General features: G+C 36.1%; 1 protein-coding gene across 1 annotated transcript in view; it reads right to left on the bottom strand.

Annotated features, from left to right (window-relative positions):
• Window positions 1–2,561: 2,561 nt before the first annotated feature.
• Window positions 2,562–13,758, bottom strand: part of BTBD9 (BTB domain containing 9) — a 145,644-nt gene continuing 134,447 nt past the window's right edge. The window contains exon 12 of the mRNA XM_026122935.2: window positions 2,562–11,863. Within this exon, the coding sequence (XP_025978720.1) occupies window positions 11,669–11,863 (195 nt within the window). The 3' untranslated portion in view covers window positions 2,562–11,668. The remainder of the gene's footprint in view (window positions 11,864–13,758) is intronic.

Below are 13,758 nucleotides of genomic sequence, written 5' to 3' on the forward strand. Positions count from 1 at the left end.
TAACCAAAGGCTCAAAGAGACTAAGCTGTAAGGATAGAGAAGGTACTCTCATAAATAAATAACTGTTCAGAAGACTGGAAAACAAATATACCTTTCATGATTCTATGTTCTAATAATACTTCTCTTCCTGATTAGATTTTACGCTACAGATGGTAGTACTTCAGTGTTAAACAATACTGTTATCTCCTTTATACATGTGCTATGAATCTTAACATTCAAAAACATTGAGATGTTTGATTAAACAGTACTAATAAAAGCTAACATTTCCATACATTGCTAACAACTGGTCCACGTCTTCTGTGCAAGCCAGAAGGAAACGTGTGCAGCAGTCAGTTTGTTGCTGATGGAGCAACAATTCTCTGAATATTTTGTTTCTCCCCAAGTCATTCAGTCCTTAAAAGGCTTAAAAGCTTAAACTGAAAACTTCAAACTTAACACTTGAAAAACCAGACAGTAATGAACATTCATAAATGGCACTAAAGTTGGCACTAGAATAGACAGTTACAACTTCCCAATGTTGCTGCACTGAGGGCTATTTTTATGATACATTCACTGTTATTAAATGGGATGCACTTTTTTCTATATCTGTGCCCTTCTGTTGCTTTTTAGAAAAAAAAATACACATTTCCTGCTACAGTAGCGTGGTGTATTATTGGTGGAGAAAACGGGGAAGAAAAAATGGGAAGGCACAGGAAGATGGAGGCTCAAATAAGATCTTACATGAGCATTTCTTTTTTGCCTTGAGCTACAAGGCAGCCAATACCCGCATACTTTCCATGACATTTAATTTTCTTAGCACAGCCTCAGAATATGTAAGTGGCAGTTAATACAGGGTAAATTACAAAACAATTAAGTAACAAAGATGTCCTGTTTATGTGCATTTTGCTCCCTATCATTAAGGCAAAATGATGGTTATGACTTGGTATGTTATCTGGTCTTTCTAGCTGAAATTCAAACAATGTGTCATAGTGTTTTAAGCTTAAATTGTCATTGTTCATTAATAGGCAAGCCCATCCTTTAGCATTACAAACAACTTTGAAAAAAGACCCCAGGCTGTAGTGTCCAAACTGACTGCGCACTTTGCTACTGTTTGGAATGGTGTCTGTAGCTCCACTTCAGCCTGTGCTCCTGTGTGATCCTTACCAGTAGATGGTGATTTTACAAGCCTAAGCACAAAGATAAGCTGGACACTTATCAGAGCAATGAGCAACATTTCTTCTTAGCTTTGTTCTTATCCAACTTCTTTTTTCTCCTCTCTATGCTTTGTAAGTTTTTTTTTCTACTGGTATAATGTATCCAACACTTGCTACGAGTTGCATTACCTTGAGCGTTACAAACTGCATTATCCCTAGCATGACCAAAATTTTGCCTGAGGGCTGCAATGGAGATTTCCAAAAGCTCTCAAGAAGCCTCTGATTTGTCAAGAAAGAGCAAAAGGCATGTATCTTTTTAACTTGGGTGAGAGGCCTGAGAAGGCAGATGTCTTCAGCATGCTCTACTATTCCTTGACTGGATTGTATTATTTTATGGCCTACATTCAGTCCATATTCTACTGGGCAAACACCATTTCAAAAGTAAGGCTTCCTAATATCAGCATTCCCATATGTTGAAAGTGTAATGGTTCAGTAAGTGAGGTGACTGGCAGCTTATGCTCCAAAATCTACACATCCGTTATTTAAAGGAACAGAAGGATCCTGAAAGTGATCTGACACTTAAAATCATTGGGCATTTACTCTGAAATCTAATGATTACTGTCAAACTTCTTAACTATTGCATGGCTAATCAACGCGCCAAAGAGAGTAGACCTAATTATATTATGTCATTGTATGGCTTGCTGTGGTGCCTCGCTGTGGTGCCTCTGTTTGACATTACAATTTGGTATCATACTTCTGACCTTCAAGTTTGACCTCTCTACTTTCTAAGTAACAAGGGTTAGACATTTATGAATGGTGTAGCAAGGCACACCCACAGCTACTTAAAAGATTACATGATAGAGGAATTGATTGTTGTTACTAGAGAACAGTAACTGCTTTTGGGCACGAAGCTCTGAAATCCAGGCACGGCATATAAAAATTCTGTTAAATAAATGAGGTCAGTAAACTAGGCAGGTGAAGGCCTAGTCATCAATCAAATGCTCAGCACTCCCACCCTTCATGGTAGTCCAAGAGAAATCAAGCGTTAAGCACTGCTGAAAATCAAGCCTTTTTTTTTATTATTTCTTCCTCAAGTTTGAACATATTTGCCGTTTTTGTGTAATGAAATACTAATTCATACATTTCTTCTTCCAGAGACTACAGTGGTACTTTCTGGTAGCAGCCAACTGTACCTGTTGATCTCCACATTCTTAGCAGCTTCAAGGATTCACATTTGCCTAAATGTCACTGCAAAAATCACCAATGTTTTCTATTCTGATATTAGAGTTATTGGGTTCTACATCAATAAAGGCCTTGTCAGGTTGGGAAATGAATCTAATTCTGCCAAAACTCTTCTATTGTCACATACAACATATAGCAGCACCAGACACGCTTTATCATTAGTTTAATAAAACTGCAGACAAGCAGTTAAACACAAAAGATCACTTTATTTCTCAAATCACAACCCTCTCATTCTTGAAAAGGTTCATTGCTAATTGTCACCATCTTAAATATATTCTGTATTTTTCCTGTGAAGTTAAATACTTTAAAGAAAAATCCCCAAAGAAATAAATAAAAAGCACAACAGTTTCACTTTACAATTTGCTTTGAGCATTGTCTGGTCCTGCATTCACTCTGGAGAGTTCTGCCCCTCTTTGAAGCTCTTAAAAAGAAATCCAGGCTAACCTCCCTTGTTCTCCAGAGTCCTCTGCTTATCGGCTTTTAATACAAGTTCTTAATACAATGCTAGAGCATGCACAGTATAGCTTATATTAAGTTTAATAATTCTATAATCTTTCATTACAAATATACACATTTTTACTAAGAAGGTTATAACTGCGATGCTTCTTTTTTACTAGATGTTCATACAAAATTCCATATTACAAAATGCTTGTTTGATGATGTGCATGTCTGCTGGTGAAAAGCTGCAAGGAAATCAGTACTAGCAATGTTTACCAGATTGTTCAGCAGGTAACTTAAAGAAACACACAATTCCCAAAGTTGTTGACTGCATAACCGCAGCACAACCTGCACCCAGCATTCTACCTGAAACCGAATTAGCCAAATGGTCAGCAATGCACATACATTGCAGTATAAAATGTTACCAAGGTGATCCAAACATGCTGTGAGAGGGATTATTCTTACACAACAAGCACAGTCCAGCACAATAGCACAGCTCCTTTGAACAGCCAGGAATGGAGGTCTGATGCAGCAGTTTTTATGATGGTTGTCACATTAAAGATAGATAACAGTAGTCCAGCGCAGGCAATATCATGTTCCTTCAAAGAGCTGAAAGGCCAAGCACTTCCCATATCAGAAGGTGTGCTCCCTAAAAGTTTTTCTTGAAAGAGATACAAATGAGAGCCTGAACATGTGGGGCTGTGAATTCATCCCAGTTAAGTGTCTTACACCAGATGCAGTATTCCTGAAAAGGCGATCACTGTATGCCAGGCTGATTTAGCTACATATTCATGCACTTAAAGAGTATTCAAAGACTACGATAAAGTATTCACTTTAGCTGAAACTTGTATCTGTTCGCAACAAGGTCTGAGGTAGTTTAGAACCAAGCTATGGTTAGGAAATACAAGAAAGAGGGAAAAGGATTTAATGTGCAAAACTACCAAGATACAATTGATAATTGCTACAGAGAAGGGGAGTGTAACCATAAAGTTTTAAACTACCGTCTGTCAAGAAGGAGAAGCACTGACAGAAATGAGTGAAAAAGTTCATTAAAAGCGGAACTCCTATTCAGCCTGGCTCCTAATATTTAATTCATGGTGTTTGAAGGAACAATGTTAACATTCACTCCAGAAAGAAAACCAAATGAAATTCAGCAAATCAGAAAGCAAATGAAATTTTACAAGATATTGGATAAAGTTAATAGACATTGGGCACTGAATGTGAAGTAAAGCTATATTCTCAAGACAAGTCCAAGTGCTCAGTGGGATGTTAGTATCTGCAGACAGCTGAAATACCTTCTTCACACAGGTTTCTCCAGAAACCTGAGAATTCTTTGAAGGTTCACTTTCCATGATGCAGTTTATTGAGAAAAAAACACTTATGTACAACAAATTAAGCATGTATGTGGTGCACAGTGAGAGAGAAATACGTACAATTATGTAAGACTTAAATTAGATAAGCCTGCACACAGCCAGACCAACAGCCAGGAAACCTCTTATTGACTTCTCTCTTCAGGATAACAGACACAGTGCAAACAGATTATGGAAGTACAAGGTCCAAAAGGGCCAGTATTTCCCATATCAACCAAACTGAAATTTTGCTCACGAGCACTTGACAGCCTACTGGTAGTTACCTTTAAAGTTTGATGCCAATGAACTGGGACTGAGATATTTTATTCAGCATATGGCGAAGAGGTAAAAAGAAATCTGTGATACATCACAATTTGGAGGAAAGTTCCAGGGAACACTGCAGCAACAGCAACATGGTGCTAGGTAGGGGGAAAAAGAAAAGGAGTAACAAGGAGATTGGGGGAGTGAGGTAGGAGAAAGTAACTCCTGTGAGCATTGGGACAAACAGCACTAGCTGGGACCACAGGACTCAGATCTTCATGTTGCTTTTCCCCTGAAACGACTGAAGTCGTGCTCCATTCTCTTCCTCTTTGCCAAGCACTCACATTCATGTGAATGATAGATTCCTTAACAAAATTCCCTAAGTTACAAAAAAGGCCACGTAGAAACACATCCCTGCAAATAATCACTACGAGACAGATAGATCACTTTCTAAGCCATATATGCACTGATGTATATATAACTACATTACAGTCTCTTCCCAGATCATTGCTTGCAACACTAGCCCTTGCTACCAGACTGATATTTTTCTAATCTAAGCGTTTAAACCCCATGAACTTGGCATTATTGCTTTAAAACATTAATTCAAAATGTTTATCTCTCCAAACTAATAAATATCATTCCAGTAACAGGTCCAAATCAGGAAATATCAATATTCTTGTTATTAAATTGGCATAAATAAACTCACAGAATGGTCCAAATGGAATCCTGGCCAATGGACAGCAGAAGAAACCTGCCTCTGCTAATCAGAAATGAATCTCTGTGATGATTTCAAAAGCACTTTCTCAGTGTGACATATTTCTATGAGAAATTCCTGTGAAAAATTTTACAATCTTTTAGCAGCTGAAAATATCTATAAAAACAACAGAGCTATAGAAGATGCCAGAAAACAATTCTGGGGACTTACCATGCTTCAAAAGCACAGTCTAAAATTTTTCATTAAAGAGGAAAACTTCTTAGTATCTATCAATAAACACATTTATAGGATTATAGGTATTAACCATAAATCACCTAATGACCATAGCTCAGAAGTAAAGAGACAACAGATATATATGTAGGCCAAAAATGATACCAAGAAAATGATGATTTCTGGTATGTGTGCAAGTTTCATAGCTTTTCCTACAGAAAGAAGCTGCAATAACTACTATTCATTAGGATTACATGGCATACAGTTTTAGAGGTGCAAACCCTGATCTGTACTACAATAACAGCCCTACTTACTGGATGTTTCAGAAGTCACTGGTCCTTTTTGGATACGTAGCATTTGTTGTAAAAGGGTATACAGGTGAGTTTTTTAAATGCCTCAAACGCCTTAACATAGACTGTTGATGTATCTGCCAGTTTTCAGGAGTTGCTGTATAACTCTGAAAATTATGAGAAACTAGGTTACATTCTTTCAATAGAGAGCTGAGGAACTGTACAAAGAGAGTGGATGTGCCAAGATAATAAACACATAAATAACTCAGTGAATTGCTGATGAGAAAATGTACTTGTAACACACAAACAGTGCAGCTCTCCTTCTTCTACAAAAGCCCAGGACCTAAAGTGGCATGAGGCAAAGGAGAGGCATGTTTACACCTCTACGCAGACTTAAGTCATCACTCATATGCAGATTTTTAGCTAAAATAATCTGAACTTCAATTCTCACAGCATGTATATAATAAAATAATTATATCTTTTTTCAGAACATTGAGCTGTATTATTCTATCAGGTTGGAGGCAAACGGAAAAGAAATAATTATCTGATGTCTGATTGGGTGATAATATCTAAAGCCAAGAACATATTATTACTCAATTTACTTACTACCACCATTTGTTTATATATATTCATTTATATATACATACACTACTACAAAACCTGCATATAATTGCACTTGTAGTCACCCTATTGGCAAATGACAGACATCTGCAGTTTTCTCATATGCAGTTTTCCATGTACTATAGCTATTAATTCAGGCTTTCCTCATCTAAGAAAAGTTGAGGGCTGATGTTAAAACTGTAATTTTCTAGTATGCATTTTTAAAATCAAGCATAGACCCAGATTCTATCACGGAATATGGGCATGATTTCTACAGTACTTCAGTCAAAGCTTTGTAATGAAAACTTGTGTAGGGCCAACGAACAGCCTGCAATTTTTTAAAGCAGTTAATGCTCACGTGAAGGCTCACTGTGTAAAGACTGCAAGCCATAGCTTACGAAGTAGAGAGGAGGAATATATACAATCACTGGAAGGCATCACTACCTTCAAGATGAGCATTTAATTTACTCTATTTTATGCACCTCACTACAGCCAAATTGCCAGTCCTTAACAACTGAGCAACAACAGCTTTGGACCTGATCACCCTTGTTTAGTCATTTACACATCTTAAGCAACCATAAAAAAGATTCAGTACCCTGCCACACCACAGCAGTAACCATTTCACACCTGCCTGCACAAAATTTGTTTAGTTTAGCAGCTTTAGAATTTGTTGTAAATTCAAGCTAAATAATTAGCGATTAGCTCAACTGAACACATACATGAATATTTAGGTACTCCGATAAAAACCTGGCCCAGGACTTTATTTGCTGTACCCTGAACCAAGCTTTGTGGAGCTCCTACGTTAATTTGCATTAACTAGGACAGCCGACAACATTAACGGTCAGTTCGGTCAGAGCGAACTAAGGATTCCAACCAAACTATGCCACTAACTGGAGGACAGGGAAAGGGGCCAGACCCCAGCAGTCCTCTGGGGACTTATTATTATTATTATTATTTCTGAAACATGTTTTAGTCCTCTGGCAACTGATATGATACCACATGAGCTTACAACTTTTAAATAGGTTAACACTTACTGGCTCAGATATTTACTAACTGCTGCAACCACGACGACCAAATCTTGCCCATTTTGATGTTCTGTGAGCACCCCTCAAAATTTAAGTCAACAAATATTTCCATGGAGAAAAATAATGCATATCATTTCTACTTTCTGTGAAATCACATCTAAATTCTGATTCCACATTAGTATCTTTGAGTGGGCATCTCAGTATAAATGGAATTAATAAATAACGATCAGATAAGAATATCATTAACTTTGTCTTCTAATCTTTACACAGACTCTAGATTTAAATAACATTGTTGAATAATGAATGCATATTCACACATACATTTGGTTAGAAAAGTTAAGAGTGGAAAAATTATTGATATTACTTCTTTTGCTTTCTTCCTCCCATGGAAAGCAAGCATTGTATTATCAAGTCAGATGCTAAACTGAAAATTTGCTAATTTGATTTCATAATTAGTAAAGATGAAGATGCATTAAGTTCATTTCAATTTTTCAGCAATGCTGAGAAGCACTAAACTCTTTCAAGAGTTGTTGTCACAGTAAACATTCAAAACTGATTTTTGCAGAAAGAGAAATAAATGGAGCTGTAAAGGAAGCAAACTGCAAAGAGGAACAGTTCCTTGCCTAACAAAACCAGTGATTTCTTCTCTGTGCCAAGTCCTTTACATCAGTCTTAGACTGTGATTCCAATTAAAATTACACTTCTTCAGAAGCCAAGATTAAAATAAAAAGAACACTCTACAAAAAGTAATTCCTAGAAGAAAATTCTTTGCTTTTTAATACTTTTCTTTATAATTAAAAAGACATATTTTAGGAACTTGTTTTAGAGCTGTTTGACAGTGGTTTGAAAACAGAGCTGTGCAATTTTTGCTCAGCTCAGAAACTCATTTTCCCAGATAAATCAGTTTTACAAATACTGAATTTGCTCTTCCTGAAATGAGTGGTTTTTGGCCATACATTTCTGTGAATAAAAATCTTTTCAATTCAGTTGGAGTAAGTTAATTAAATGAAGAGACTTTAGGAAGAGCTCTGTTGAGTTCCATATGAGTTAGGGGTAAGTCTGAACTCAACCTGTGGAAGAACAACCAAGAAAATGAAGCATGAGGAATTTAAAGATAGTGATTATTACAACAGAACTACTAAATAGAAATAATGTCTCAGTAATGACAATATAGTTAGTTCTGTTACCTAGAAATCTAACAGAAGAACTATTTTATAGTTTCTGACAAGAAGGCAAAGAACAGCTGGTCAATTTTGTTCTAACGCTGTTGCAAATAAAACATGCATAAGTGATATGCAATTCTGAATAATAAATAATATCTCAGCACTCTGCAGAGAAGCCCTGATGTTAAAAATCACCTCTTATTTAGCCAAACAGCACAACTTCTTTCCACTGAAAGAAAGAAAAAAAAAAGATTTCAGAAGAAAATGCAAGAATCATATCTGAAATTGGGAATCAATAAATACAATATATACATACACCATTAGAAAGAATGGGAATATTCACACCAAACATAAATCAGTTCTGTGTGATATTTTCTTTGTCGCTAGCGTATTATGTTGCTGAGGGAGTATTTAAGGCAGAGGACTACACCAGGCAATAAAGATATTGCAGTTGTTGGGCGAGGTGAACGAAGCAGAGTTGAGGTTCCTTAAACATTTTGACACTATTTCTTTGAATAAATAAGTATTCACACTAAAAAATGTTAGGATATGGTGATGCCTGTCTTAAAGGTTTGAAAGTTCTGTGATCGCATTTGATTCACTTCAATGACAAGGTCTAAGAATAACTGTAACACAAGAAATCATCTGTGAGAAAGGCCAGATGTGACTGAGAATCAGCCTAATACTCAAAAATTCTATTCATCTGTATGAAGGGATAATGCTAACATGGTTTTTGTTTTGACCAATTTATTTTTAAGGGATATTGGAAGTTCCTTAGGACCTAATTCTTTTTGCTTTGGGAATCTCTCATACCTGTTCATTCAGGTTCATCATACCTGAAAAGTGACCAGTACAGCCCTTGGCAGAGAGCTAATGTCATGGGAAATACATAGGCATTTTTATTCAACAGTGAGTCATAAGACAAGAACAAGATGACTTGCAATAGTTTATAGCCTTTTTTTTCTCGGATTGATTTGTATCCTGAAAATTAATTGTACATGTCAGAGATTACAAACTGAAAATCTTGCTCTTTGATAGCCTAAACTCAGAACAGCTGGCACAAACTTTTTTCATTCTTATCTTAACACATTCTCTACAACAGTGACTACTAAAGACTAACACAGCTAGGAAGTTATGGTCTTTGTTTATCCACAGTTAGTGAGAAGCTTGATTGATGAAAGTGCAAAGAAATAACAACACTGGCACTGAAGGACCTGTCTACCAAAGACAAGACATGCTCCATGCGTCTCACTAGTTCCAGCATGGATTACAACTAGAATAGAGGAGTTCTCTGTTTTTTTCTCTTCAAAGGAAAAAAAAAATAGTTCTGAATTTTTGGACCTTTAATAAAAGGGCTTGCTTAAATAAAAGGGTTGTGTCCACATTAGTTAGGCTCAGTTTTTTCATGGTAATTGGCAGCCAGGACTAGCTACAGGCTTATGAGCTATATCCTGCCTCTGAACTCAAGACTGTATAAGGCAGCCAGGGCATATATTGAAAGCTACATATAATGCGATGTGCCTGCATCTTCACTGAGAGACATTATAATCGGAAAAGAGCAGTGGGAAGGAAGGAGGCTGCATGCAAACATCAGAAGAATGGAACTGGGACCTGGTCATGGAAAATACTATAATACTATCAATAAAACCAAACCAATTTTACTGGAAATAAGAAAGAAGCAGCATATCTCCTTTAACGTGTCTACTGATTCATTGCTACCATTTGTTCTGTTTCTTCCTTTTTCAGCCCAACTGATAACCAACATGGAAATTCTTTCAAATTAAGCAGTGTGACAAATTAACATCCTATTTGCTATGCTGATATAACTCATTTTATCACTATGGTTATACAAAGGAAAACCGTATTTAACCTACACTACCTTTCTTTTTTTCTGACAAGACTATCTGTCACCAAGGAAATTCCAAGTTCATAAAACTGGAGGGCCAACATTTTCAAGATAATGTACCTCATGCAGAGGATCAACCCCCCAATCAGTTTTGTCAATTACATCAATGTTTGTCTTAATACGGAAACACTTCATCACATACTGAAAGACCAATGCAGAGCTCTTCCTAGAAGCCATGTGCATCTGGAGAGTAAGAGAGTGCATCATTGTTAATGTAAAAACACTTAAAATAAGCAAAGCAGATAATCGATCCAAACAGTCACAGATGGATAACTAATTCTGTGATGCGCAGTAAGAGCTAGATTTTTTACAATATAGTGTTAAAGCATCTTATTCTATGAAGATCATGAGAAAAGTTTATGCCTGGCCTTTAAATTTTAGGCTCCACAACGTAAAACATTCTTTTCTTGGATAAAAATAATAATCTGCAAATTCCTGTTTTTGTATTCTGAACATCTGCTTGTTAGCAGTCAAGTGCAGTTCCACTTTTCTAAACAAAAACTCTGTTGAACTCTTTTTGGAAATACAGGTAAAATGTATGCAATCATCTTCAAGAGCAGAAAATATGTTTTTCTCAAGATGGAAGCCTGATTTAGGAGTTTCTCCTTTGAGTATAAAAAATGACAAATCTGTACTTTGAAAAGTCAGCTAAGGTCAAGATTAATATAACATCCATTAATTAGTTTGTTGATATCATGAAGGCTTTTCTTGTCATCCCACTGATGAACGAATTTGCATCTCAGCAGGTAAACACGCTTGATACTTCCTTAATCTACTGCACTGCATTTGCTACAGCCAAAAACAAGAAACAAAGTGGTATACAAAGTCAAAATGATTTAGCAGACAGCTTAGTAGTTACAAAGGAATATGAATTAAGAATAAGCTTAAAAATAACATATATTCTGTACTGATGTGTTCCATAAAGATAAACATTTTCTTTGCTAATGGAAGCCTTCAGGGAACAAATACTTATTTCATATGCCTTCCATTCTGCTGTTCACAAGTCGTTTTACATTTCCACTGTAGCTCTGCCTTTTATTTCCTTCCGTTCTCCTTGCCTTGGTTAGATTAGAGAGGTAGGGTGTTAATGGGATACTTGATGAAGATTGAAGACCTATTTTCTCCCCCCTGGAGGCCAGCCTGATTTGAACAAATTGAGGAGAGTGAAGCAGTCTCTTCATGTCCTTGGGAAGCCTTTTCCATTTCAGCATTTCCAGCTTCCAGACATGGTCCCCTTTGTTCACTGAGAGAAAAAAAAAAAAGTGCGAGCACAAGAACATTGTGAATAATTTCATATAATGTCAATGGGTCTTCAAAAGCTCCCTTTCAATTCTTTTTATGGTTGATGAGCATGTGAACGTGAGGTGGATCCAGGAGGCGAATGCAGGGAACTGGTGCTTGCAGCTCGAACAGGGCGAGAAACAAGCTGTTGTCCACCAGTCCCCAAATCTGTTGTTGCCAGTTCCTTACTGCCCTCATCCTTGTGGGTACTGTTCTGTGCTGGGCACTCAAAATGCACACAGTGAAATACCTGGACAGAAAAAAAAAAAAGAAGATAAAGCAAAACAACTGAATGCTTAAATGCTAAATGCTCAAACAATTAACTGCTGGCAAAAGCATGATAAAAATAAAACAAAATCTATACGGAAGCATGCAGGCCAGATCAGTGCCAAAGCACAAATCAGAATGTTCATCATGAGATCCAAAGCATCTGTCCACGTGCCATGAACATTACAAAGTGATACAACTAATAATAGCAAAGAGTGAGAAGGTCTTCAAATTATACAAAACTTTATATATGGCACTGAAAATCAGACAGATTGTTCCAAAGCAAATAGAGATATTTATAAATCATATTTTCTTTGCAAAGTAACCTAAATACCTACTATCAGACAACATGCTCTTGGATGACAACAACAATATTAATTGTCTTAAACATACCTTATGATTTATTCACATCCTCAAAAGACCGAACGTTCACACACACTAGAAATGAAATTTTTATCATTCTCCATATAATTCTATTTCTGGATTGCCCTCTGCTGTAATCAATAATACCTCTGCAGACATATCCTGGAGTATGTAGATATGTCTTCAGAGTGTCCAAGGAGAATGCTCCTTCATCGAATGAAATATTCAAACAGTGATCAATTTCTGATGTTTCAAGGAATACTTGGACCATTGTATAGGTGATTATATCTTAGAGCAAGAGAACCATCTTTTTAAGCATTTTTTCAATTTATTTTCTAGTTTACTTACTCTTACTTATACAATACTTGCTCTCGCAGTGCTTGGGAGGAGAAGGGGAGGAACTCTTTTAAAATGTCACGAAATTTCTTTCCAAGTGATTTCTCATGGCTATAATTGCACAGTTTGTCACATGCTACACAAATATATCTTTTCTTACACTAATTTAAAATTTGCTATTTTCTCATGTATTGTAGTTTTAAAGCTAAAGCTTGATGAAAGTTAAAAATTGAATTTTAAAGTTACTGGTTTTAAACTTTCACTGAGTTAATTTTATATGCTTTTATGACATCTACTATTCTTTTGATAAGATTATAAATTCATGTCTTTAAATCTCTCCCCACAAACAACGGTAATCTCTTATAATCTTAACTGCCCTTGCCCTTATCCTTTCAAGTTAACATGGACAAAATCGAATACCATAAACAAGACATGGGTATACTATAGATTCATACTTCTATTTTTTACTCTCTCTTTCAAACAATTGAAAATTCTATTATTCTTTTTGACCGTCCTTGCACAAATGAACATTGAGTAGACAACTGCAATGATGTGTATGCAATAGTCCCTGGGTCTTTTCTGGGGAGGTAGCTAGTTAATTCAGATTCTGACAGTGTGCATGAAACCAATAAAAAATTATTCACAGTCACTGTTGTTTTTTTTTTTTATAGCTTCATTATATTTTCTGGTGCCTCTCAATGTAAAAATTCTTGCAATTTTTATACAGATACATAATGATGCATATTTATATTTCTATATATACATGCATGTTCACACATAAAGATGTACTGCTATGCCTCTACACAGATACATGCGAACAGACTACAAATATATCTACGCACATACGCGCACACACACATATATATACACATATGTATATACATACATATACCCACAAATACACACACATAAAATGGTTTTTCTCTAGATGCATTGTAGTGAGTCTTCTAAAGTCTGATTTATACAGTGGCATGAATTCTCCCTATTTATTATAGTTCTTGAGAAGCCAATTTTTTCATTCAGTTATATTTCTTGAGAAGACCTTTTCATATTTATCATCCTCTTATGTTTTTGAAGTGACAGCTATCGTCATTTTTCCAGGCACACTTATCAGCATCAGGAATTCCAGAAAAGAACAATAGCTCATCGATTCATCTCTGTTATACGCTGCTTTTCTTG

Source organism: Dromaius novaehollandiae, chromosome 3, assembly GCF_036370855.1.
Source record: "Dromaius novaehollandiae isolate bDroNov1 chromosome 3, bDroNov1.hap1, whole genome shotgun sequence".
Taxonomy (NCBI): domain Eukaryota; kingdom Metazoa; phylum Chordata; class Aves; order Casuariiformes; family Dromaiidae; genus Dromaius; species Dromaius novaehollandiae.